At 45.2% G+C, this 27667-nt stretch overlaps 1 protein-coding gene across 2 annotated transcripts in view; it reads right to left on the bottom strand.

Moving 5' to 3' along the window:
* Positions 1-27667, bottom strand: part of LOC138259339 (uncharacterized) — a 640620-nt gene that overhangs the window by 144204 nt on the left and 468749 nt on the right. For both annotated transcript variants that reach the window (XM_069206979.1, XM_069206981.1), the window contains one exon: positions 20927-21092. In XM_069206979.1, the coding sequence (XP_069063080.1) occupies positions 20927-21092 (166 nt within the window). The remainder of the gene's footprint in view (positions 1-20926; positions 21093-27667) is intronic.

Here is a 27667-nt window from a genome sequence, read left to right as displayed (position 1 = left end):
GAAACTTGGAACGTGCATGCGGGGGCATCTGTATATTAACAGGTATTGGCTGAGCCAATGAGTCTGGGATTAATGTGCCAACACATGCAGAGGCATTTACAAATTCTGTTTCCATACGCTGCATGCACAAACACTGTTCAGCACAATAAAACCTGCCCAGTTGATTTGACAACGCTGGGGCAAAAATCAGGGAAAAATAATTACTGTACGGAATTTATAGAGGCGGGGAAGAACTGAATGTGACGAATAGCGGGATGATCAACTACTTTTCAGATGTAAAATATTTACAATTGAAGCACTTTCTGGAAGACAAAATAACGAAATGATGCACATAATAGGCAATATGATGGATTAAGAGAGTATTACTCCTCTAGGTCGAGCCACAGCCCCAATCTTTGTATATTTTATTGACTTGGTAACAATATCTCTGCAAACAGCAGAAGTGTCAAGCCAGAACGTTTAGCAGCAGGAGACACATGTATAAAATTACATAGCGTAGTGGAATGTGCAGGTGCGATATTGAACGCGGGTGCACTCTGGTGTGATGTGTGGGGCAACTCAACCAAGCCTGATCAATCGATAGTCAACTTTACTGTTTTCAACATAGTGGACATTATGAGCAGAGGCAGCTGGTAACTTTGGAAGTGGTGGGGTGTAAACGTTGTTTGTGGGTCTGATAAAGTGAGCACGCCCAACTGCCAATGAAGGGATTACAGGGGGCTCTTGGGAGACATTTGTGAAAAATAGAGGACAAATGGTGCATTTTTCAGCAATTTTTTTATGTGGAATTTGGTTAAAAAGCAAAATATTAAAAAGGCAGTTCTGAATGGGCTCTCCAGAAATATTTACAAACCTGAAAGAGGATTGGTAGGAAAATTGTAATTAGAAAACATCACCACTGCAAGGTTTTGCAAGAATTTCATCAACGGAAACCAAGGGCACAATGTGCAATGTTTTAAAACTAATAATGAAAGCTCATACCTCCGCTCTAAAGACCATACTCTAAAGCAGATGCACAACACTTTAGTTCTGGCATTAGTCAAGACTGAGTTTTACAAAAATGATAAGCATAATTTACTCACTGAAAGGGACTTTCTGCCATCCTTCTTCATTCATTTGTCTGTTTTAACGTCATACAGTTATTTTCTGTTGCCCCTACAGCATAGGTCAGGGGAGGAGGGTTACCTCAGTATGAGTTACAGTGTTGTCCTCTTTCACAAAGAACACATCTACTCCCAAAGTTGCTTCCTTCAGTGCATCAGTTCACTACCATAATGTGTTTGTTTTTTTTTAGACCAAAACATTATTTCTATTTCAGGACCGGAGGCTCTGATTATGCTATCTCTCTCTTTACTGTCCAAAACACAGAAGCCAATCAGTTAACAGTTAAAGAAAAACTGCACATCCCATGATGCTTAATACATGATCACATGCCCCAATCACCAGCCACGACCGCTGTCCATAAATACCATGGCCCCAATGTCACTTCCTCTTTCTTTGCTGCTCCGCAGCAGATAAGTGCTATTTTATTTCCTCTCATCATTTATGCTTTGTCATGATTGTATTTTCACTGTGATTGTTTGTTCTTAAAAGCGATGCAATTTCGTTCGCTTATTGCTTGTTGTTAGTGCTTACTGCGCTTGTTTTATCAGCTTTGTGCCGACTTTAATTGCCCCCTTTTATGTGGAGCGGAAGCGTGCTACGCGCGTCGTCTTTTCTTTAGGTTTTTTCCTCTTGGAAACATGCTGCTTCACAAGCCGGTCCTTTTGGTTTCTCTTTCGAATGAGATCGCGTGCTAGAGGGGAAGCCCGGTATTCTTTCCTTCCCTCTGTGCTCCCTGAGGCCCAACATGTTTAAAATGTTTGGTTGTACAAATAAAGGCTTTCAACAGGCTGCAACCTCCACACTTTATTGGGGACATATATTTTTCATTGGCCTGTTAGGGGTTTTTGCACTCCCCCCTTGTATTTGATACATTTTTGCTCTGTTCCACTATAGTACAATAGCTCAATGGAGTGAGCAAGAAGCAAGGTACTACCCTGAAGATGTTGGTAACCAACTGGAGGTTAATATAGTGGAAGCCCTAGATACTAGGGTTCAACAGTCCATAAATGACACCCTAATAAGAGCCTTAGGACCCTTTTCGGGTCAGCTGTTTGATTAGGCACATTCCCAGGGTTGGCTTCATGGGCAACAACCCCTTCCTGAGGGAACTAAAGCAAAGTCCAAGTCTAAATCCAAAAATTTAGAAGGAACTGATGCTCCTTCTGGGGGCTTACATGCTGACTTGTTTGAAAAACTGCACAAAAAACGAGCTGCCGAACGTAACTATAGCTCTAAAAAAGATTCTACTTTTTCCCCATCCTCTTTGGATAAGGGTTCTTCTTCGAAGGATTCTGATGACTCAGAGGTTCTGGGTCCCAGTAAAAAAGCAAAGAAACAGGCACCTCCTTTTCAGGTTTTGGATTTTGACCCCACAGAGATTGTGCATCCAGATCTTACAATTGGGTCCCTTCATCTGAAGTGGCACAATATGTTCAATCCAATCTTAGAAGGAGTTTTGACAAGGAGGTACGCTCTCGCCTCCGGGCGGAATTCCCTAGACCAGATTTAGAAGACAAAGTGTCTGACACTCCTGAAATTGACCCCACTATGGTCACTTTCATGAACAAATTCGCTAAAGATCCTAAGGAGAGATTGGATAGGTCTTGGCGCTTATGCCAAGATAAACTATTAGATCTGTTGGGTCTGTTAACCAAGAGCCTGGATATGGCCTTTCTGTCCAAGGAGTCCGATACACCTGTGCACACTGACGTTCTGATCGGATGGGCTTAGCGAGCCATTTGTCAACTGGGCAATACTAATCGCGCTATTTCTTCTGAGTGCAGAAAATCTGTTCTCATGCGAATTGACCCGAAGTTAGCTGACTTATCCTCTTCTGAGGCAGGCCCAGCAGCAGATGGCCTTTTTGGATCTGCTTTTATCAAGGAGTTGGCCAAGTTTTGTTCTACCTTTTCTTCACTTGATAAGGCACAAATGTTCTTTAAAAAGGTTTTCAGATGAGGCCTTTTTGTCAGGGCCGGTCGTTATGGAGGACAAATACCCGGCCAAGGTACCTTCTCAGGACCTCAGAACTACTACCCCAGAGGGAGAGGGGGTTGGTATGGAGACCAATCAGACCCTACCTTCTATCCCACTCGCTCCAGAGGAGGTCGCTCCAGATTTCGTAGAGGACAACAAGGAGCAACCCAAGAAGCTGGTTACTCAGGTGAGCATTATTCCATATTCTCAGCTAATTCTTGGGGGCAGAGTGGGATGGTTTCTAGAAAACTGGAAAAAGATTTCTGGAGATCCCTGGATTCTACAGACCGTGTTGGGGTTTCATTTAGAGTTGATTTGCTCCCCAGTGCAAATTACCCCTCAGATTCAAATGACTTTTTCCCACGCAGATCAAACTTTTATAGAAGCAGAGATTCAATCCTTGCTAGCCAAAGGAGCAGAAAGTTTTTCAGTACTTCACCCTCTAGGATTTCTGAGCCCCTTTTTTGTGGTAGACAAAAAAGGTGGTCATTGCTAAGTATTGAATCTAAGGGATTTCAATTACTGGGTCTTGTACAGACATTTCAAAATGGAAGGGATTCACATGTTAAGGGATATTCTTTTGGAAGGGGATTGGATAGTCCGACTGGACCTAAAGGATGCTTACCTTTCGATCCCTGCCTCCCCCCCCCAGGAGATTTCTTCAATTCCTTTGGAAGGGTCAATGTCTGGAATTCAATGCACTGCTGTTTTGCCTGTCGTCGGCCCCTTGGTGTTTCACAAAACTGTTGAGACCAGTGATGGAAGGGTTGAGGACCAAGGGAGCTCGATTGATCACATACCTAGATGATATTTTACTGATGGCTCAGGACCCTCAATCTCTTCTGACTCATTTACACTGGACCATCAGCCTTTTACAGGATTTGGGCTTCCTTATCAATGTGCAGAAGTCATTATTGATTCCGACCCAAGTGATAGAGTTTCTGGGTTTCAAGATACTCAGTCCGTGCTCAGTTAATTCTCCCCTTGCAAAAGATTCGCAATATCAAGAGTGAGCTGAGGTCTGCTTTAGTCAGTCCGACTATTTCTCTGAGGAATATTGGCAGAATAGTGAGCCTTCTGGACTCATCTATTCAGGCAATCTTTCCAGCCCCACTTCAATACCGTGCCTTGCAGAGACTCAAAATCAGACATCTGCAACAGGGTCTGAGTTACTCAGAACTGATTCCTTTAACAGTAGAGGTCAAATCAGATTCTTTGGTGGCTCCAGCACATGGAAGCCTGGAACGGCAGAGCTATTTATGGTTCTCACCCAGAGGTGGTGATCGAGTCAGACGCCGGTCGCTGGGGTAGCCCGTTGTGGTCCCCTTGTGACCGCAGACATAATGGTGACTCCATTTTGGAGAGCTCAACCTTGGTTCCCCTCTGTTCTGCAATAAGCATGTGCTCGCCCGCTTCTCATTCCTCCTAGTCAGGATCTTCTCCTGAGCCCGGAAGTGCATCAACATCCACTGATCATATCAGGGAAACGGACATTGATGGCCTGGAGGGTTTCAGGTCAATATGGAATTCCCCAGGTCTTTCAACACAGGCTGCAAATTTCATCAAGCAGGCTTGGGCATCAGGCACGCATAAACAATATTCATCAGATGGCATAGTTGGTGTGATGGAAGGGGTATTAATCCCATGGAGTCAGACGTTGAGCTGATTATAAATTTCCTAGCAGAACTGGCTGGTTCAGGTTTGGAGTATAGAACTGTTAATTTCAGATCAGCCATTTCCGCTGGTCATGTTCATATTGATGGTAAACCGTTAGATGAACATCCTCTGGTCTGCAAATTGTTGAGGGGTATTTGTTTATCTAATCCTCCTCAAACCAGAGACTCTATTATGGGATGTGAACATTGTTTTGAGGTTTTTAGACGCGTGGCCTTCCAATAAATATTTATCTCGTAAACACATTTCAGCAAAACTGACTATGTTATTATGTTTGATTTCCTGTAAGTGAGTTTGGGATGTCAAGGCTTTGGATTTGGCTGGTAGGGTGTATTCCCCTGAAGGTGTTACCTTTACTATTACCCAAAGAACAAAAACTAATTGCAGGTCAGTAACTTATCCAATGTATCCGGATAATTCAAAACTATGTGTAGTTCAATGTTTGAAGGATAATGAAGTGGCCACTGACGAATTTAGACAGGATGCCAATGGTCAATTACTAATTTCCTTACAAAAACATTTTAAACCTGTATCTTCTGCCACTCATTCAAGATGGATGAAATGGTTAATGAATGAAGCAGGTATAGAGACCAGTCAATTTGGTGCCCACTCTGTTCGAGGGGCTAAAGCCTCCAAAACGTATGCCTTAGGTTCTCGTTTGGAGGACATTATGCATGCAGCTTGACTGGTCTTCTGAATCTAAGTTTCGTAAATGTTATCAAAAACCTGTGGTAGATGTTGCTTCGGTGGTAATTGGGCAGCTTTAAACAAGCATAATCGGAGCCTCCGGTCCTGAAATAGAATTAAAAAAATTCTAGCTTACATGTCAAGAATTTTCAATTCTATTAAGGACACTGAGGCGAAGATTATCCCTCCCTTCGATATATGGTTATGTCATGTGCAAATAATATATATTTATGTCATATGGAGAATGTTGATTTCATTTTACCCTCCCCTTTTTAATATATTAGTCAGTTCAAAGTATTATAGTCTATTTTGACTGGCATGAGATATTACCTTTTATTATTTTATGTTTAAGGGGTCTGAACAGAAGACTACTTGACTTTTCTTTCCGTTTGTGGTAGATGATGTCATCTATATGCGGATCAGTTCCTTTGGCAGTTCGGTTGCTTTTGGCTCCTGTTGAGCTCAATTAATGTATCCACATCTGGTTGGAAGATCGATGGAACGGCGTCTACGTAAGAAGTTTCAGTTCAGAAGTTTTAAGGATTATCTGACTTTTACAAAGAAAAAGGAAGTGACATTGGGGGTCATGGTCTTTATGGTCAGAGATCTTGGCTGGTGATTGGTGCATGTGATCATGTATTAAGCATCATGGGATGTGTAGTTTTTCTATAACTGTTAACTGATTGGCTACTGTGTTTTGGACAGTAAAGAGAGACATAATCCTCGCCTCCGTGTCCTTAATAGAATTGATAAATCTTGATGCTTAAGCTAGAAAAACATTATTTAGCTTTTTGCTACTTTTCAGACTGGTGAGAGTCCAGCAGCGTCCTCAGCAATAAAGGTTTTTAAAACCCCTTACAAACCAAACAAGCACTGAGCAAGCCAAAAGGCTGGCAGTAACCGCCAGAACTATTGGCTTTGACAGTTATTATTTGATAGCAAGCATTGTTGGTAAAAATATAAAAACGCAATTACCTCAGATGGTTATTTGTTGGTGCAGTCACTCAATGGTTGCTTATTTTTCCTTGAAAAATGCTTGGACTATAAGCAGGGCCACTGGAATTATATGACAGGGCAAGGCTAAATTGTGTGGCATGGTTGAGTAAATATGCAGCAAGAAAAGACCAACTATGCTGCATAATGTGGCACATTTCATGATAGTGTTACTTCATTATTTTTTTAATTTTCAAACTTGTTAGCACTGTCCAGGCATTGGATGCTCCTCATTAGAACCGGTTTAACACCAAAACATAGCAATAAGCAACAAAAATTTAACTACATAACCTTTGCAACTGGTCTTTCACTGCACGGCAACGCATGCCGTGCATTTTTAGTTAACTGTATATATATATATATATTTTTTTTAACTGTGAGCAAGAAACAAAAATCATTTTTGTTAACATCTGCAGCTTATGTGGTAATTGATGGTTGAGGTGGCAAATCTATAATCATGCAAAAAATAATATATAGCCGCAGCCGCACAATTGCATAATTCCTGACTATAAAGCAGCAGATCTAAAGAAGCACGTATGCCGTCTACTCAGCAGAGTGAAAAAAGGGATAGACTTATTTTGAAGACTGTTAATCCAGTACTTAATTTAACAAGTACGTCTCCAGAAAGAGTGAAGTGTGAATGCTCATTTTTGTAAATGGGCTTATTGCAAGAAAGCACTAGAGTAGGGCTGCAGTCACATTGTAAGCCCTTGGAGAAAACAGTCCTACAGAGCAAGAAAGAAATTGTATTTGTCAGATTCACTACACCTTATCCTAGAAACTGTCAAACTTCAGTAGCATGCTATATTAATTGTAATGCGTGCACTGTGGTATAGCATTTGAAAACAGTGCGAATTAGAGCGTCCAATCTCTACCATTTCATTACTGTCTGTGTTTTCTCTACCTGTAGTGCGAGTCTTAAAGTGCTAAGAGTGCTGCAAATGCACCTTTCATTTCTACTTCACAACCCATCATGCTCATTTTGTTCCAGCACATTTAAAGACTCACTGAAGCGATTGACAAACTCTTCCTTTTTGTAAACTATAATAATTTTGACATTTGCCTCACCTTAAAGAAACCATATCTAATTTGGAACATTTTCAACTGCTGGGGCGGCTCCATGCTGTATTTGTTTAAACACCTCCGGTAGCACTGCCAAAAAGAGTGTACCATGTGTAGTAGTATAAATATTTGCTAACATTTTTCGTGATGCAGTACAAACCTCTATGGGTGACACCATATCAAGCTTAAAAGTCAACATTTTAGGCTCGTCTTGGAGCGTAGTGTGAGGACTGAGTACTTCCGAGTCGCTTTGTGTGCAATCCAAAATTGAATAACCTTTTACTTTGTTGACGCTTTGTACAAGTAGCAGGAATTGAAACACCAGTTATAAAGCCTGTGCAATGTACAGTCAATGTTTTCTATGCATAGACACTAACTCCATTAATCAATGTCTTAATTACAGACCTGTTAGGTTTCTTGCACTTGGATGCAAAGTGTAACCATCCAGCTATGAACATCTCTGAGTGGAAAAAGTTTTGGAGTTTAAGAGGGCACATAATGAGGACCCTCTGGCATCTCCACATAGTAATCGGTGGTAATCTGGGAAAATCTAAGACTATTGATGTTGGAAAGATGTAGCCCTTCATGGTTTCTGTTTTGTCTAAACTAGTGGATAGAACAAATGTCTCCAATATGTTAATCCTAAAGAGAGCTCATTGGTCTTTGGCCCATGCCACAACATCAATTCTCCCTACCCAGTGTTAGCCAAGAGGCCTCTCATAGCTCTCCTAAAGTACAGAGACGTTAACTTTTAACACTATATTTGGACAGAGAAGCAAAGGCTGCGATCCTAGGTTGACACATTTTCCATCCATGTAGACATCACTGTTTTAGCAGAGGAAGCCAGGTGGTCTTTCAGTGCAGGAAATAAGAAACCTGGACAATTCGGGATTATTTATGCCATGTTATGTGCGGCCAGGTTTAATGGTCTATAGAGAAAAAGAACAATTGCCTTTGACAATTGGTGGCACAGCTGTCAACCCTCGTGCAATGAAGAAAAGTAAACCAAGACCCCACGGGGGAGGAGTTGCCGGGTCCTCCATGTTCAGGAGGCACAAATGACCACAGCGGTTTCATTCTTGGCAGCTACCGAAAATAATTATGTACCGGAGGTAGTGCGTCAGGACCCCGATATTTTTAGCACAACACTCATAGAGGTGCTGCATAGCATTATAATAAAAATTCACACAATCAAGCTAAACACAATCCCTGTTATTTCATGAGGAATGAGACAGGGGGCATCTCTGGCAATTCCATTTTGTGAAAACTCAATACCTAGCTTCACATTTCCTTACCACGTTTACTCCATGGGTTAGATGAACACACAAACCTTGCACTTCATGCAATTTGTGCACCTATTGTATAGAAAATATAATTTTAATGTATGTACTACTATTTATGAAGAATTAATTTGCTGAGGTGCAATGGTGTCCTCTGCTGTTGGAGACAAGGTAAGAGAGGATTTCAGATAGAGGGGGAAAAAGAAAACGGGAAAATACCAAAAGGTGTGCTGGTGACAGATGTTGGCATGGGTAGCCTGGTATGATAAGGCACTGGTGAACAGATGCCTCTTTGGTCAAAGCAAGTCTATCTACATGTAACCTGTAGAAGCAGTTTGAGAGATTAGGGTTTGAGCATGGTGGCAGTAGAAAAGTCTGGCTCTGTGCCCACGGCCTGGAAGAAATTAAATATGGTTCTCTGGGACCCAATCCAAAAGTGTGAAGAAGAAATGGATCTTTACAGGTCTTAGGGGATACTGAATGACAGTGACGTTTTCTGCATGTTGGAATGTGTCCTGGAATGGCAATTGTGTTTTACATCTTGGGAAGCTATGTGGATACTGGAATAGCAATGGTGTTTTACGTACTGGCAGAGGGGAGGCATTTTTAGCATCTGGATGCAGACACCGTTAGCTGCCTATTCCGAACCTTAATGAGATCAATACAGTGGCACATCACACTATGAATGGTTACGCTGTGCTACTGACTTAGTGATGAATAATACCCAGTGCTTCATTTGTAAATAAAAAAGTGCCAGTGCCCAAAGCCCTCCTCTTAAACAGGCGGCTGCTGCAATTGAATGTGAAAGCATACAATACAGAGGCAGCATAATGCTGAAGCCATCTCTGGCCTCTTCAATCCATATAAAGCCACTCCCTGCCCCTTCAGCTCACACTTGCAGCTTTCTGCTTTCTCCCTTTGTGACACTTTTTCATTTTTCTCTTCCTCAGTCTTTCCCATATGTGTCTTTTGTTTGCAGCAAATGCTTAAGGCAGAAGACTAAGCGCCGGCCCTAAAAAATAAGTGCCGGTGCTCAGCACCGAAAACAACAAGCACAAATTAAGCACTGATAATACCATTCTTATGTAGAATCTACAAGAACCTTGCTCTCAGCTCCAATGCCAAAAGACACAAATGATTGAAACAAATCTTATCACACATTAGCCACAAGGAAATAAGAAACCTGGTTCTCTTCCAGAAGCATGTTAGACCTGACAGCCTTTGGTGTGGCCTTCCCACAGACCTTTTGCCTTCACCCCTCCTATACTCAAATTAATATTTGCTGGCGTTGGGACTAGCACTGGTTAGCAGTGGTAAAGTGCACAAAGTGCTCAAGGTCTCTCCCTTAAATATGGTAAAACCGGCTTACTAATTAGTATAGTTAATTTACTTTTAAATCCCTAGTAAAGTGGTACTACAGGTAACCAGCACAAAAGTAGACAAGTAGCACTTATTGAGCCACCCACTTAGGTAGCCCTTTAAAAGATATCTCAGGCTTCCCATGGCATCCTGTGTGCAGCTTAAAACTGCACGTTCTATCTGGCAGAATAAACATTTTGCCTGGCCCAAACCTTAACTTTCAATGCATATGTGACCCCTATCGTAGCCCTAAACAGCTCTTAGGTCAGGATGCACTGTGCTTTAAAAGTAGGACAGATGTTTTCAAATTTTACATGTCCTGGCAATAAAAAAAAATAAAAAATAAAAATTAGTTCTGCGCTACTGTGAGACCAACCTCTCCTAAGGATAACATTGGGCTACCTTAGTTGCATTTAATAAGTGATAACACTTGATTGGGAACAGCTGTAAGTATCATGTTTGGTTTGAAAAGAATTGTAATTCAAATCCTCTTTGATGGTAAAGTCAGATTTTAAGTCAATTCTGAAACTACCACTTTTAGAAAATTGGCATTTTTTGTCCTACCCATTTTGCAGCCTGCATCTAAGGACATATCACTGTTAATAGTTGTCAGTTGGTCTTTGTGTATTCCTCCCAGACACAGACAAATGGGGACTACATGGTGTCAAGATGTGTCATCCTGCTAGGATCGTCGGAAGACACCAGGGGTGAACTCGTTATCTCGGGTGATTTCAACAAGTGGCTGATGAGCCTGGCTTCTGAAAGTGAGATTAGAGAGGCTCAAGATAGCCCGTGGATGAACCCGGCACAGTAAATGCCAGGGTGGAGTAAATGGGATAAGAAAGGTCGTGTTCTACAGGGCGCCCTGGAACACCTTGGCCTCAGGGAACTAAATGGCCGATATGCTCCTGATAAACCACCAGGACTTTCCTTTTTAACGACAAAGAGGGCTTCTTTAATTGATTACACTTTTGCTAGCCTTTCTCTACTGCATATTATACCTTCCTTTGGGTTTGGTGAATGTCTGGACAGTGATCATCCCCCCCAGGATATCACCATTAACACTAGACTGGGTATTTTGAAAGGACAACACACAGTAATGATATGTGTGTTTTGACCATTGACTATGTTGCACTTAGCCTAGCAGAACACTGTCACATTAGTGACCACCAGCTTCATTTTGCCTATTGACTTTATTTTAGCATTAGCCACCACCATGTTAAAAGCTGCAAGTAGTTTTACAATGTGCTCATGTTACAGCAGGGAACGGGCTAGTTTTGAAGTGGCACCTTGGGATTGTGGCCAAGATCTGACGTGTTATTTTCAAAGCTGGCCTAAAGCAATCAGCATTTTTTTAATAAATAAACTTCTGCAGTGAGAGGGAGGTTATAGAATTTTCCTTTCTTCTTTGTTCATGGTATAAGAGGCAGAGACCAGATGGACCGGGGACTGAGAGTTTTCAGATCTCAAGCATGCTCAGGATGCTGGGGTGTGTCATCCTTCCCGTGAGGATAATTGATCTCTCTCTTCTCGATCGATTCTGGGATCTGGCAATCTGATGCTGTATAGGAGGGAGATGAAGCAGTTGTGCCGTTGCATCATGGTGATGCATATTTTAAATTCATTATTTGCTTTGCATTATAATATAGATACATATATTTGCTGTGTATATTACAGAGGAGAATCATTTGTACATGTTTTCATTTCATTACTGTGCCCATTTTTAAATGTGTGCTTTCAACATGCTAATCTCCTTATATGAACCTTGCAAAGTGAAATAATAAATGTCTTCTTTGGGCTAGGAAGCGCATTCCAGAGATTTTTGTCAGTGCATGAGTGTTTCAGCTCAGTCATTAGTGAAGGAAAACACATACTTAGGGTTAAATGAGCACACTATCAATTTGAAGCATATTTGGTGCACTTCAGTATCCTTGCCTTCTCTGGCTGCAAAGGCAAAACTTTACTTCTCCTCTACCCACTTGGCTATTGTGGACCCTCTGTTGGGAGGTGTATCATTTTCGGAGAGTTTAAGACATCACACCAAGCTGCAGACCTCAAAGAGCACAGCCTCCGCTATTGGCGAGGATAGCAACTGCCAGGTAAAATGGGCCAAAAACAGGGCTAACTCACTATAGTGTGTGTTAAAGAAATCCCCTATTGATACTAGAGTTCTGTACCTTCTGCGTATGGCCGAAAGAGTTCTGAAAAACCAGAAAGAGAGCCTCCATGCAGCAAGTATAACTCTGCAAACTTTTGGCGGACAACCAATGGCCTGCTGTAGCCTCCTCAAACGTTTCTGAATCAACTTAGTAACACTTCCTTAAAGACCACTTTAATACCGAGTCCCATACTGGGATGAGCAGCATTGATTGGAACAGTCACAGGAAGTATGCGTGGGAAAACCAAGCAGTGACATCGGCCACATTACCCCTAGTCAAGTTCAGAAACAGATAGCTAAAGAAAGGAGCCCCAAGTCAGAATGGCATAAAACCAGCCATCTAAAAAGAGGATCCAATATTCAGGTCCAACCATCTGGCCCTGTTTACCACCAGTCTTCAGCTGATCTAGATCCTGCCTTCATGGCATGGCTCTATGCTAGTCCCAAACTACAAGAGCGGCGATAGGGGTGCTCCAGGGAACTATCACTTTGTAGCCCTCATAGCTAACAATGCAAAATATTTTGCGGGAGTATTACTTGAGAAGCTACAGCCATGGGTTGAGGAACCACATCATCCCATTAAATCAAACAGGATTTACAAAGAGCTTTGGAACCTCGGTTAATCTTATGGCTCTTTCTTTATTATCGGACCAGGCAAGGGTAAATAGCCACATAATTAATCTGGGGTTCATCCACTCTAAAGCAGCCTTTGATAAAGTTGATAAAGGGAAGCTATGGCTTAAATTAGCCAATTTTAGTCTCCTGGCTAACATTCTTAGAGCTTTGGAGCTCCTACACACGGACACATCGGTCCAAGTTAAAATCAGTGATGGCTCTCGATTATCCAGACCCATTAAAACTATGCAGGGCCTTAAGCAAGGGTGTGTCCTTGCCCCTACCCTATTTAATCTGTTCCTATCGGATTTAGCTCCGGCTTTGAATGCAATAAATTCTCATCCACCCAACCTGGGGGGTTCAGACTCTCAAACTTGTTATGTGCTGATAACTTGGTGCTAATAACCCACATCAAGGTTGGCCTTCAACGCCTTTTTGATGCAACATGGGCTTACTCGACTAAGAAGGGCCTGGTAATCAATGCAAACAAAATGATCATGGTTCTCAAAGGCAGCCGCTTAAAACGGCAAACATGGTTCCTGGAGAAAGAGAGGCTAGAGTCCAGCTTTAAATATTTGGGAGTCTATTTCAACACGAACTGAACCTACACAGATCAGTTGGAAGAAATAAGAACAAAAGGAAATGCTCTGTGTTTTGGTCTCAGATCTATTGCCACCAAGTTTAGAGGCCCTACCCTGCCCCCTTTCTTGAAGGTAGCCCAGGCGAAAGTTGTGCCTACGCTGGCTTATGGGAGTGAGGCATTTAAGGGTAAAGACTGAATTATTGGACAAGATGCTAAGATTTACAGAGCAATCTTCCAGCACCTCTCGTATGTGTTGCATGCTCAGACCAAACCTGAATTAGGGATCACTAAACAAGCTTTGGCGCGGATGAGGGCATTTAAATTGCAATGCCACAAATCAAGGTCTGCTGAAAAAGAATCTCTGGACCACCACATATGGGTTGAACTGAATTCTACACTCAGTACCCAAGCAGGATCCTACTTGCATCAGTCTCTGAACTCCTTGAATTTACAGTCTGTTTTGGGTTTAATCAAAAAGTCATCAGGAGTTCAAAAGAGCAATAAAAATAAGCAGCAAACTGCTTTCCCTGCTTGAAGACGAGGCCACCCTAGCACATGAAAACACGGTTGGCTGATGTAAGGAAATGCCTCCTTGGCCTGGTTACCCCCGACCTTTTGCCTTTGCTGATGCTAAGTTATGATTTGAAAGTGTGCTGGGACCCTGCTAACCAGGCCCCAGCACCAGTGTTCTTTCCCAAAACTGTACCTCTGTCTCCACAATTGGCACAACCCTGACACTCCGGTACGTCCCTTGTAACTGGTAACCCTGGTACCAAGGGCCCTGATGCCAGGGAAGGTCCCTAAGGGCTGCAGCATGTCTTATGCCACCCTGGGGACCCCTCACTCAGCACATGCACACTGCTTCACAGCTTGTGTGCGCTGGTGGGGAGAAAATGACTAAGTCGATATGGCATTCCCCTCAGAGTGCCATGCCAACCTCACACTGCCTGTGGCATAGGTAAGTCACCCCTCTAGCAAGCCTTACAGCCCTAAGGCAGGTTGCACTATACCACAGGTGAGGGCATAGGTGCATGAGCACTATGCCCCTGCACTGTCTAAGCAAAACCTTAGACACTGTAAGTGCAGGGTAGCCATAAGAGTAAATGGTCTGGGAGACTGTCAAACACAAACTCCACACCACCAAAATGGCTACACTGAAAACTGGGAAGTTTGGAATCAAACATCTCAGCACAATAAATGCACACTGATGCCAGTGTACAATTTGTTGTAAAATACACCCAGAGGGCATCTTAGAGATGCCCCCTGAAAACATACCCGACTTCCAGTGTGGGCTGACTAGTTTTTGCCAGCCTGCCACACACCAGACATGTTGCTGGACACATGGGTAGAGTGCCTTTGTCACTCTGTGGCCAGGAACAAAGCCTGTACTGGGTGGAGGTGCTTCTCACCTCCCCCTGCAAGAACTGTAACACCTGTTGGTGAGCCTCAAAGGCTCACCCCTTTTGTTACAGCTAGTGGAGATGCCCGCCCCTCTGGCCACTGCCCCCACTTTTGGCGGCAAGGCTGGAGGAGATAATGAGAAAAACAAGGAGGAGTCCCTGGCCAGTCAGGACAGCCCCTAAGGTGTCCTGAGCTGAGGTGACTCTTACTTTTAGAAATCCTCCATCTTGTGGATGGAGGATTCCCCCAATAGGATTAGGGATGTGCCCCCCTCCCCTGAGGGAGGAGGCAGAAAGAGGGTGTAGCCACCCTCAAGGACAGTAGCCATTGGCTACTGCCCTCCCAGACCTAAACACACCCCCAAATTCAGTATTTAGGGGCCCCCAGAACCTAGGAAACTAGATTCCTGCAACCTAAAGAAGAAGGACTGCTGACCTGAAGCCCTGCAGTGAAGACGGAGAAGACAACTGCTTTGGCCCCAGCCCTACCGGCCTATCTCCCAACTTCAAAGAAAACTTCAACAGCGACGCATCCAACAGGGACCAGCGACCCCTGAAGCCTCAGAGGACTGCCCTGCACCCAAGGACCAAGAAACTCCCGTGAACAGCGGCTCTGTTCAACCATCTGCAACTTTCTTGCAACAAAGATACAACTTCAAGGACTTCACGTTTTCCGCCGGAAGCGTGAGACTTTCTACTCTGCACCAGATGCCCCCGGCTCGACCTGCGGAAAACCAACACTACAGGGAGGATTCCCTGGCGACTGCGAGCCTGTGAGTAGCCAGAGTTGACCCCCCCTGATCCCCCACAGCGATGCCTGCAGAGGAAATCCAGAGGCTCCCCCTGACCGTGACTGCCTGTAACAAGGGACCCGATGCCTGGAACCAACACTGTACCCGCAGCCCCCAGGACCGGAAGGAACTGAACTCCAGTGCAGGAGCGACCCCCAGGCGACCCTCTGCCTCGCCCAGGTGGTGGCTACCCCGATGAGCCCCCACTGTGCCTGCCTGCATCGTTGAAGAGACCCCCGGGTCTCCCCATTGCTTTCAATACAAAACCAGACGCCTGTTTGCACTCTGCACCCGGCCGCCTCTGTGCTGCTGAGGGTGTACTTTCTGTGCCTGCTTGTGTCTAACCCCGGTGCCCTACAAAACCCCCCTGGTCTGCCGTTGGAGGACACGGGTACTTACCTGATGGCAGCCTGGAACCGGTGCACCCCTGCTCTCCTTTGAAGCCTGTGTGTTTTGGGCACCTCTTTGACTTCTGCACCTGACCGGCCCGGAGCTGCTAGAGTGGTAACTTTGGAGTTGCCTTGAACCCCCAACAGTGGGCTACCTTGGACCCAACTTTGAACCCTGTAAGTGTTTTACTTACCTGTGAACTTAACAATTACTTACCGCCCCCCAGGAACTGTTGATTTTTGCACTGTGTCCACTTTTAAAATAGCTTGCCATTTATGTCAAAACTGTACATGCTATTGTGATTATTCAAAGTTCCTAGAATACCTGAGTGAAATACCTTTCATTTGAAGTATTACTTGTAAATCTTGAACCTGTGGTTCTTAAAATAACCTAAGAAAATATATTTTTCTATATCAAAACCTATTGGCCTGGAGTAAGTCTTTGAGTGTGTGTTCCTCATTTATTGCCTGTGTGTGTACAACAAATGCTTAACACTACCCTCTGATAAGCCTACTGCTCGACCACACTACCGCAAAACAGAGCATTAGAATTATCTCTTTTTGCCACTATATTACCTCTAAGGGGAACCACTGGACTCTGTGCACACTATTTCTTACTTTGAAATAGTATACACAGACTCAACTTCCTACAGCTGACACTCTCAACATACAAGCAGCTGAAACCCCAGAGTTATCGCTGTGGGCCTTTTAAGGGGGGGAAAAAAAAAACAAAGTCATCTAATGAGATGAAGGCTGGGGCTTTTACCCATCAGGTGTTAGTTGCCGGTCTGGGAGAGATGTGGAGATCAAGGGTGTTCCCAGCTATGCAAACTTGGGCCAGAGGACATCATCCATGTTTTGTGCATTTGCCTGACTCTACTACAGGACCGCCGCCTGTTCCTATGAAGAAGACGGAACGCGAGAGGCATTAGATCCTGCATGGAGACAGTTTTGACCTGCTTTGATACTAGAGACTTAGATTAAGCAGCACCACTAACATTTCTGCAGAGATTTGCGAAATGGGCAGAGGCAAATTCTAGTGGCCCTCAGAGTGGGCCGGTGTATAATTCGGCAGAGCCATGTGGATAACTCCCCGAGCTCCCAAGGCAAGAGTGGATTGGGTTGCCAGAACTGGCTTTGCCCTTTCCATCCCAGGTGTCACTTGACACTTCTAGGTCTTCTTTAACTATTTTTGATGTCATAAGATTTAACTTTTACTTCTTTTAAATTTGTGCTGGAAGCAGAGTGTGGGCATTTATATCAGTTTTATTAATCCAGTTATTGCTTAAGGTTCATGACTGGGACTAACACTTTAACAGGACAGCTCTTTTTCAATAATGATGCTCCACTTGGAGCCATCTCCTTAGAAATCAAAGCACCAGTGCTATTCTTAGGCACTGTTTATTTTATCTATTTATCCCTGGAAACAAAGTTTCTTATTTATTAATTTTAAGGGTGCTAATTCACTGATGCCGCAAAGCAGGGCTTAACAGTGGTCATCAGGGTATTTATCTTTTAAAAAAAAAAAAACTTTTAATTTCAATATTGCTTTGCTGGCCATGGGGTGGTTATTTGGGGCACGTTTTTTAAACCCTCTTTCTTGCACTGCTATGCAAGGATTTTGAGAAATCAAGCAATAAAGAATTTCGCTCTGCTGGAGTCACTCTAAGGGCTTGCTGGCTGGCCTCCTGTGTGAGGTACTGGGACATAAGCTCCAGAGACGTTGAATCCTGCACCTAGTCACTGACTTAATCCCCTAAGTGATACCTAAACCATCCTGGACACTTGGAAGTGGTACCAAAGGTGCTTCTTCTCTAGCCAAAGCCTGAAACATTATACTTAGAAACTTTTTCACCAAAAAGTGGCCTGAGAACATTAAGACTGTGGCCTACCTGCTTGCCAATCTGTCTGACGTTTTGGTAGATTCCACTATGTTTATTTCTGCAGTAACAAATCCTGTTCAAAGGGACCTATGAGAAGGGGTATATGGCCTTGTGGAGCCCTCCTAGGCTACAGCGTGTAGCTTCGTCCCACTGGGAATTTTCACACCTCCAAAAAAGTGACAAAGTCCTAACATCGAAATCTTCACTGTGACTGCATCCAGTGGCTCCCTGATGACAATACTTCCTCCTTGGACAACGCCAGCTGCCTTGCCCCACAGAACTTCACTTTCTCAGGAACTTTCTTAAAAATGTCTTAAGTCAAAAGGTAATCTGAGACTGGTCCCAATTTACCTATGTGGCTGAACTGCATTGTACTGCAGTCAGCTTTAGCATGTGACTTTTGTTCTGCTAAGTGGTATTTTTCACCAATATTTTTAAAATCCCTAACTCCGGATCTACTGAATGGGTTTAATTCATTTAGGTGTCAAATTACTTATTCAATTTTTCCTCCAGTTTCCAAATTGTTGTCAGATTTTTCTTGTGCTGTGTTTTCAGTTTATTACTGTTTATGTGCTGTATAAATACATAACTCATTGTTTCTAAATCAAGTCTGTTTTGTGCCAGGCTACCAGAGAGTCAGCAAAGGTTAATTCAGTTACTTCTGTGGTTCACCCTGAAAGGAATTGTGGTTGTTGCTCGAGTGGGATCGTCACCATGTTTTTCTTGTTATACAAGTGTATGGCACATTAAGGTAGCATTTAACGTTTCATACCATGGATGCAGTTTCTACACCACACACTATCATCGTATATAAAAGTTAAATATTCCAAACAGGGATTAGCCAATATCTGCATTTTTAGGGTGAGAGCACATACACTTGGCACTTGACAGCAGCAGCCCCTGTGAGCAGAGTCTAAGAAACAGCAATAAATAAAAGTTCACAAAACAATGGGGATGACCAAGACAAAAGGGGCATTTTCCCACAACCGCCATCTGAGAATTTTAAATTACTGCATAAAGTCTATGTCCTGTTTGACCCTAACATGTCAGCTGGAAATTAGATCCTGCTGGAATATGAATGAACTATAAACAAATGCAAGAATGTTTTTCCCTAAATCATTATTTGCTGTCCAATCAAATTTAAATGACACTACAACTTTAAAAATGCGTACTCTGACTAAATGGCATCTTATATTGCTTTACATAAACCCTATCCCCTCAAATGCTGCTGTGAAAAACTGTACATGAATGGCAGGACAACTACTTTACAAGCAGTGTGACAATCTAACATCTACATGCAAGACACTGTTACGAGTAGTATGAAACATCCCATTAACTGAAGTAAATGAAATTATCCCCAAATGTGGGACCTGAACAGTTTTTCAATAATTGTGTAAAAATATGTCAAATTGCCCAGCCCACATGACAACAGCATAACTAACTGCAAACCTTTTACTTAACGTACATTTGCCTGACATGGAGTAGCATGTTGGAAGTCTAAAAAAAAGCTCTTCAAGGCATCTTCCAAGGTAGTAGGCACAATATAAACACTAACATCATACAGTCATTTCCTACTTTACAATTAGACATGCATAGAATACGACACCACCCTGTGCTACAGGCATACATACATTTTAAGTATATGTGACATGAATACAGTGTAAGACAGACATGTTGGCTTTACCAAGGCTTGTTTTGGTTGTCAGGGTATCAGTAGGTTTGTACATTATTGGGCAGTAGAAGTTCCTTTCATTTGGCGTAAAAGGGTTTTCAGCACTTGCCAATGACAGCTTGTTTTTTTTAGTTTAAAAACAAACAAAAAAAAAGCCTTCCTGGTATTGGTTTTTAGAAGTTTGCACAATTTTTTCTGTGCTATGCATGTTGGTTGTTAGAAAGCCTGCTATCCTCTGTACCTCCCACCTCATCTCTATGCTAGAAAAAAACGTGTGAAATCCTCAGTATGTATGAGGGAAGCTTGCTCTGCTGATTGATGCAGGTGCTGTAGCGCTTCATCTGAACAAAACTGTCAGTGCCAGTACCTTACCCTATTCACTGTATGATGGAAGAAGTGCAGGCTTTTCTCAATCTGAAGTACACTTTATTTCTGTATGCAAGCCAAGTTTTAAAACGGATTACTCTTGCTGGCTGGATTGATGCGTAGAACTTTGTGTTTGGCGCTCTTCTTATACATAATACTACTATTGAAAAACTTTCCCCAGAGCCTTGCAATATTGGTTCAATTAAACATGTTTCCAAGACATTCCGACTAAAGTTGGGTATAATATCTATAAACCACAAGCTTAAGTCCAACTGCTGGTTGTGAGATCAGCTTTCATGTACCCACACATTCAACAGCCCACTCACCCGTAACCCTTCTACCCTTTCAGCACTCAGCAGATGCCACCTTCACGCCGGAACCCACAGCTCTCACAAAAAAAGATTCTTGAACCACACTTGCCTTTAATCTTGACAATACTAATCTCTCTGAAAGTGGTCTGCACAGCCAGAGATACTGCCTGTCAGTTGCCACTGAAAAGGCTGCTGGCTGACTCACCCTTGGACCTCCCTGTCTCACTCACTCCACAATGGTTTTCCCATCAAAGCTCTCAGCCGTTCCACCATGTACTCCAACTGTCAGTACATCTTACTAAATGACATTCTATTTACATCCTTGCATCCCTCTCTCAGGCCTACCTTGAACCCTTAAAACCAACTCACTCTTTCATGTGTCCTTCCCATTCACCCTTTAACTATTCTGCACCCTTAGACTCTACTCCACCAGCTACAAACCTATTCCCAGCTCGAAATCTCATCCCTGAACATCATTAGTCTCACAAATTATTAGGTAGCCCTCTCTCAACCAGACACCTTCCCCACAGCTTTGCCTGTTCACTCATTCATATACTCCTAAGGCACATCTGACCACAACCCCACCAAAGGTTTGACCTCTGAACAGCACCTACCCTCTCACCTCTGAACTCGCTTGGACTCCTGTCGCTTGCTCCTCCTTCGCTTGGTGCTGGATTGAGGGTGTGCAACTGGCGTTGCTGGCAGGCTTGTGACTCCCAAGGACTGCTCTAGGATCTTGGCAGGACTAATTGGAGCATGGAAGAACATCTCTGTGGGGATGAAGTGATCTGTACATGGAGCGAAATGGAAAGGAATAAGTCATTTCACACTTGAGAGATGAATTAGCAGTCATTCAGTTGCAGTTTTCTCCCGCCTAACTTTCACTGAAGTTGTGATAGGGGCAAGAACAGATTTATTTGAAAACATTACATCATTTGGAATAATTGGGTGCTTGTGAAAGAAAAAAAACACTTAGAAATAGCACAAATGTGGTGAAATAATCATAACATGCCTCAAGGGCCTTCACAAGGCTATTCATGCGTTCACATGGCTATTGAAAATTTCAGCATAAAAACAATCACAAAATTATTGTTTTGAAAATAAATAAAGAGCCCGCAGCACTCCTCTTTCGGCATCTCCCTCAGTCTTTGAGATAATGGGCGTTTTAATAAACATCCAACATTGATCTTCTCGCACAAACTGACATTAGTAATCTCTCTGCATCCAATAACAGTGGCGTAGCTGGACATTCAACATTGATTTCCCCCTGCAAAAGTAGAATTTGGTTATTTTCATCCACATTTAACAATGATCACCACGGGTGTGGTTTTGGGTCCACCCGTTCATTCTCATAGGTCCCGAAGCCAGATACAGGCAAAACATAGGTGCTTCTGTCTTCTCAAGATCCATTTCAGCTACCTCTTTGGGCTGTGACCCATGAAGCTTCACAGTGGAGCTGAGAACATGGTGCTGTGGACCAGCATGGAACATAACCTGTGGGCCAAGTGCCTGAAACATGCGTCCGAGATTGCTGGTTGGTGCTGTGAGATCTGCGACTAGACCTCTGCCCACTACCCCCACTGTGAAGTGTAGTGGAGTGAAGGCAGACAAAGAACCAGACATGAATGGTGACTAAGGCCTGCAGTAAATGGCGACGTGCCCAGATTAAACACCCAAGGAGTGAGAGCCACTCGAGTGAAGAGACAGGCTACAACTTGAACCACAACAGTGAAGAGAGGTTATCAAGTTGTTGATTAACACTTTGACAGATTCATTCATAGGCTGGGGCATTTGAGAAGGGCCCCCTCAAAGCTTGATGGGAATGCTGAAAGTTAGCTGTGTGTGCCATGTGGCCAGAATTCGACTCCTGATGACTTGTGCTCTCTCTCATCCCCGCCCCCTGATTTTACATAGGGCAGAGCATATTAGGAAGGACCCTTTTGAGACACTTAAATCTGGAGATCAAAGGCCAAAGAAACCCTCTTGAGGCCCACGGAGTGCCCAACACCTCCCCAACCCTGATTGGGCTGCTAGAAGTGGAGATCTGGTGTGACTTTTCTTGGAGGTGCACAGCCTACAGACCTCTAGGAGGAGGGAGCAAGGATTAATGAAAGATGGCACATCACTGGTCTCCAAAGATACCATATTTCGGATGGCTCCACAGGCAAGGTGGCTCTGCTTTTGGTACCCTGGCCTTTTCACAGACCAGCTGAGACTTGTCACTGGGAGGCTGGAGAATTGGGCCTCCTCCTTAAACCAACTTGACGCTCAAGTCGAATTTAATGTACATTCCTCTTTGCTAGCCCAAGGTGTGGCAGGTGCTTTCAAGCACACTGTCCAGCCTCTCTTTGCCAAGTCTCGGTCAGCAGGGCAGCCCTCCTTCAATCCTCTTTTCAGTTCCAGCCTGATCTGAGGTACATGGTGTAAGTGAAGCCATATTTATGCACAGAAAGTTCCCTAGAAGATGAGGCAGTCACTAGACAATGGGTTACGAGGTCTCCTCCCTCCTGGTGATGATTTTCCAGGTATGCGTGGCATCTAGCAATCTCAGAGTGCACTATTCCGCTCACTTTCAAGGTGTCTGAACCCTCCCTTGGAAGTTAGGAGCTTGGTAGCCCACACTAAAAGTGTATCTTCCTGTGGGCTACACACCCACCGGAAAACTGGTGAGGGCACTGGTCTCCCCTCTCTGTTCCCACCAACAGCCTGTCTACCTGAACAAAGAACAGACGCAAGACTGTGATAGCCATTTGCGCACCACAGTCAGCTACGTCCTTTGAAGCTGACCTTTTGAGCCAACACCCTGAGTGGCTTCTTGTGAAGGGAAGGTAGCACCTTATCCTGAAGCAGGCTGTTATTGTTCCTAAGCTTGGGAGTTGTTCACACTACTCCTCAGGATAGCAGGAAGCTTTATGGTAGTTAGTGACCATGTGAGCCACCGGACAAACTGGATCACAGGATCAGTGACCATGTGAGGCGCCACTGGACAAACTGGCTCATAGAGTAGCAACTTTCTAAAAGTTGCATTTGTTTAATAGTGACATTACATTCAACTGGGGTATTAAGTTTGATTTAATGTCATGATTAATTTGTTACAGTACCCATCTAAGTAGTCTCATTCAGAAATTAGCCAGGTCTGTGTTAGCCAATGGGGCTACTAACTCTTCCACAGCAAATCAACAATTTAGAAGCGCTGGTGTCATACATACATATACAAAGTACAAGTCCTACTTAATATACAGCTCCTTGCCTTACGGCAAGGTAGGCATTCATTAGGGGAGACGTGCATACATTGTGAAGGGAAGGGAAGTGGGGGCTTTGCAATTGGTTTGAATGGCAAAATCAAACTAACAATGTTACCACTGTGTAGGAAGTTGGCTCTGTATATACAATTTCAAAGTAAGAAATAGCATGCACAGAGTCCAAGGGTTTCCCTTAGAGGTAAGATAGTGGCAAAAGTAGATAATTCTAATGCTCTATTTTGTGGTAGTGTGTTCGAGCAGTAGGCTTATCAGAGGGTAGTGTTAAGCATTTGTTGTACACCCACAGGCAATAAATGAGGAACACACACTCAAAGACTTACTCCAGGCCAATAGGTTTTTATATTGAAAAATATCTTTTCTTAGTTTAAGAACCACAGGTTCAAGGTTTACAGTTAATACTTTAAATGTAAGGTACTTCACTTAAATACTTTAGGAACTTTGAATGAAAATATCATGTACAATGGCAATAAGCTATTTTCAAAGTGGACGCAGTGCAAAACTCAACAGTTCCTGGGGGAGGTAAGTAAAGGTTAGATTAGGAGGCAAGTAAAACACTTACAAGTCTCAGTCCTAGGGCATACGCAGCCCACGGTTGGGGGTTCAAAACACAAAGGCACCTATGGAGAACAGGGGTGCTCCGGTTCCAGTCTTCCAGAAGGTAAGTACCTGTGTCCTCGGGGGGCAGACCAGGGGGGTTATGTAGAGCACTGGGGGGGGATACAAGTAGGCACACAAAACACACCCTCAGCGGCACACGGGCAGCCGGGTGCAGTGTGCAAAGCAGGCATCGGGTTTTGTATAGGTTTCAAAGGAGGGACCCAGGGGGGGGTCACTCTAGCGGAGCAGGCAGGCACGGGGGGGGCTTTTCGGGACAGCCACCGCCTGGGCAAGGCAGAGGGTCACCTGGGGGTCACTCCTGTGTTGAAGTTCGGTTCCTTCAGGTCCTGGGGGCTGCGGAGGCAGTGTTGGTTCCAGGCGTCGGGTCCCTTGTTACAGGCAGTCACGGTCTGGGGGAGCCTCTGGATTCTCTCTGCAGGCGTCGATGTGGAGGCTCAGGGAGGACGTCTCTGGTTACTCATGGGCTCACAGTCGCCGGGGAGTCCTCCCTGAGGTGTTTTCTGCAGGTCGAGCCGGGGGCATCGGGTGCAGTGTAGAGTCTCATGCTTACGGCGGGACACGTGAAGTCCTTGGAAGTTGCTTCTTTTTTGCAAAGAGAGGGCCGCTGTTCACGGTAGTTTGTTGGTCCTGTAGTCCAGGGCAGTCCTCTGAGGCTTCAGAGGTCGCTGGTCCCTGTCGGATGCGTTGCTGGAGCAGGTTTTCGAAGTTGGAGACAGGCCAGTAGGGCTGGGGCCAAAGCAATTGTCTTCCTCCTCTGCAGGCTTGTAGGTCAGCAGTCCTTTCTTCAGGTTGCAGGAATCTGATTTCCTAGGTTCTGGGGTGCCCCTAAATACTGCATTAAGGGTTGTGTTTAGGTCTGGGAGGGCAGTAGCCAATGGCTACTGTCCTTGAGGGTGGCTAAACCCTCTTTGTGCCTCCTCCCTGAGGGGAGGGGGGCACATCACTATTCCTATGGGGGAATCCTCCAAAATCAAGATGGAGGATTTCTAAAGGCTGGGGTCACCTCAGCTCAGGACACCTTAGGGGCTGTCCTGACTGGTGGGTGACTCCACCTTGTTATTCTCATTATCTCCCCTGGACTTGCCGCCAAAAGTGGGGGCTGTGTCCAGGGGGCGGGCATCTCCACTAGCTGGAGTGCCCTGGGGCATTGCAACACGAAGCCTGAGCCTTTGAGGCTCACTGCTAGGTGTTACAGTTCCTGCAGGGGACAGGCATGAAGCACCTCCACTCAGAGCAGGCTTTGTTTCTGGCCTCAGAGGGCACAAAGGCCCTCACCACATGAGGTCAGAAACTCGTCTCTCAGCAGCAGGCTGGCACAGGCCAGTCAGTCCTGCACTGAACAATTGGGTAAAATACAGGGGGCAGCTCTAAGATGCCCTCTGTGTGCATTTTTTAATAAATCCAACACTGGCATCAGTGTGGATGTATTATTCTGAGAAGTTTGATACCAAACTTCCCAGTATTCAGTGTAGCCATTATGGAGCTGTGGAGTTCGTTTTTGACAAACTCCCAGACCATATACTTAAAATGGCCACACTGTACTTACAATGTCTAAGAATAGACTTAGACACTGTAGGGGCATATTGCTCATGCAGCTATGCTCTCACCTGTGGTATAGTGCACCCTGCCTTAGGGCTGTAAGGCCTGCTAGAGGGGTGACTTACCTTTGCCACAGGCAGCATTTTGTGTGCATGGCATCCTGAGTGGGATGCCATGTCGACTTTGCCTTTTTCTCCCCACCAACACACACAATCTGCAATGGCAGTGTGCATGTGTTAGGTGAGTGGTCCCTTAGGGTGGCACAACATATGCTGCAGCCCTTAGGGACCTTCCCTGGTCACAGGGCCCTTGGTACCACTTGTACCTTTTACAAGGGACTTATCTGTGTGCCAGGGGTGTGCCAATTGTGGAAACAATGGTACCTTTTAGGTGAAAGAACACTGGTGCTGGGGAATGGTTAGCAGGGTCCCAGCACACTTCAGTCAAGTCAGCATCAGGCGAAAAGTGGGGGGTAACTGCAACAGGGAGCCATTTCCTTACACACTGCCTTTCCAGTCTATAGTGGCAGGCTAGAAGACATTTTGTATGTTGTCGCATACAGGGTGCCACAATCTGTGCTGCAGCTCTGGGTGAACACTCTGCCTTAGTTATAAATCCCTGCCATATGGTACCCAGGACACGTAAGTCAGTCTCTGCCAATTGGGGGTAGACAATTTGAAATACACTTTGTAAGGGGTTTAGAACACTGACACTCAAGGTATGGTTAGCTGGCCTTAGTGCACCCTCAGGGTTGAAAAACGAGAAGCATTAGCACAAAATTGTCGGGGTGAGCAGGGTGCGAGGGAGGGGAAGAAGCAACATGGCCTGGGAGGGGAAGAAGCAACACGACCGGGGTGGGGGGAGGTGGGAGGGGAAGATACAACACGACCAGGGTGGGGGGGGGGGAGGTGGGAGGGGAAGATACAACACGACCAGGGTGGGGGGGGAGGTGGGAGGGGAAGATACAACATGGTCAGAGGGGGTGGTCGTTGGGTAGGAGGGGAAGGTGCAACACGGATGCAGGTGGGTGGGAGGGGAAGGTGCAACATGGATGTGGGTGTAAGGGGAAGGTGCAACATGGATGCGGGTGGGTGGGTGCGAGAAGAAGATGCAACACTGCTGGGGGGGGCGTGTTGGTGGGAGTCGGAAGATGCAACACGGGCTGGGGTGGGGGGAGGGGGAAGATGCAAAACGGGCTGGGGTGGGAGGGAGGGGGAAGATGCAACGCAGGGTGGGGGTGGGAGGGGGAAGATGCAACGCGTGCTGGGTGGGAGGGAGGGAGAAGATGCAACGCGGGCTGGGGGTGGGAGGGAGGGAGAAGATGCAACGCGGGCTGGGGGTGGGAGGGAGGGGTTAAGATGCAACGCGGGCTGGGGGTGGGAGGGAGGGGTTAAGATGCAACGCGGGCTGGGGGTGGGCGGGGTAAGATGCAACGCGGGCTGGGAGGGAGGGGTAAGATGCAACGCGGGCTGGGAGGGAGGGGTAAGATGCAATGCAGGCTGGGGGTGGGAGGGAGGGGTAAGATGCAACGCAGGCTGGGGGTGGGAGGGAGGGGTAAGATGCAACTGGGGGTGGGAGGGAGGGGTAAGATGCAACTGGGGGTGGGAGGGAGGGGTAAGATGCAACGCAGCTGGGCAGCGGGTGGGTGTGAGGGGGGTGATGCAACGCGCCCGGGGGTAGGTAGGTGTTTAGGAGGGGGAAGATGCAACACGGCCTTTGGGGGGGGGGGGGGGAGAAGATGCAACATGGCTGGAGGGTGTGGGGGGGGGGTGTCAGGGGAAGATGCAACATGGCTAAGGGGTGTGGGGGGGGGGGGTGGCAGGGGAAGATGCAACACAGGGGTGTGGGTGGGCCAAGACCCAACCCGGCGGGCGGGCGGGCCAAGACCCAACCCAGCGGGCGGGCGGGCCAAGACCCAACCCAGCGGGCGGGCGGGCCAAGAC

The sequence above is a fragment of the Pleurodeles waltl genome, chromosome 9, assembly GCF_031143425.1.
Source record: "Pleurodeles waltl isolate 20211129_DDA chromosome 9, aPleWal1.hap1.20221129, whole genome shotgun sequence".
Classification (NCBI taxonomy): Eukaryota; Metazoa; Chordata; class Amphibia; order Caudata; family Salamandridae; genus Pleurodeles; species Pleurodeles waltl.
The sequence above is the reverse complement of the archived record's forward strand: the minus strand, read 5'-3'. Positions and strand labels throughout refer to the sequence as shown.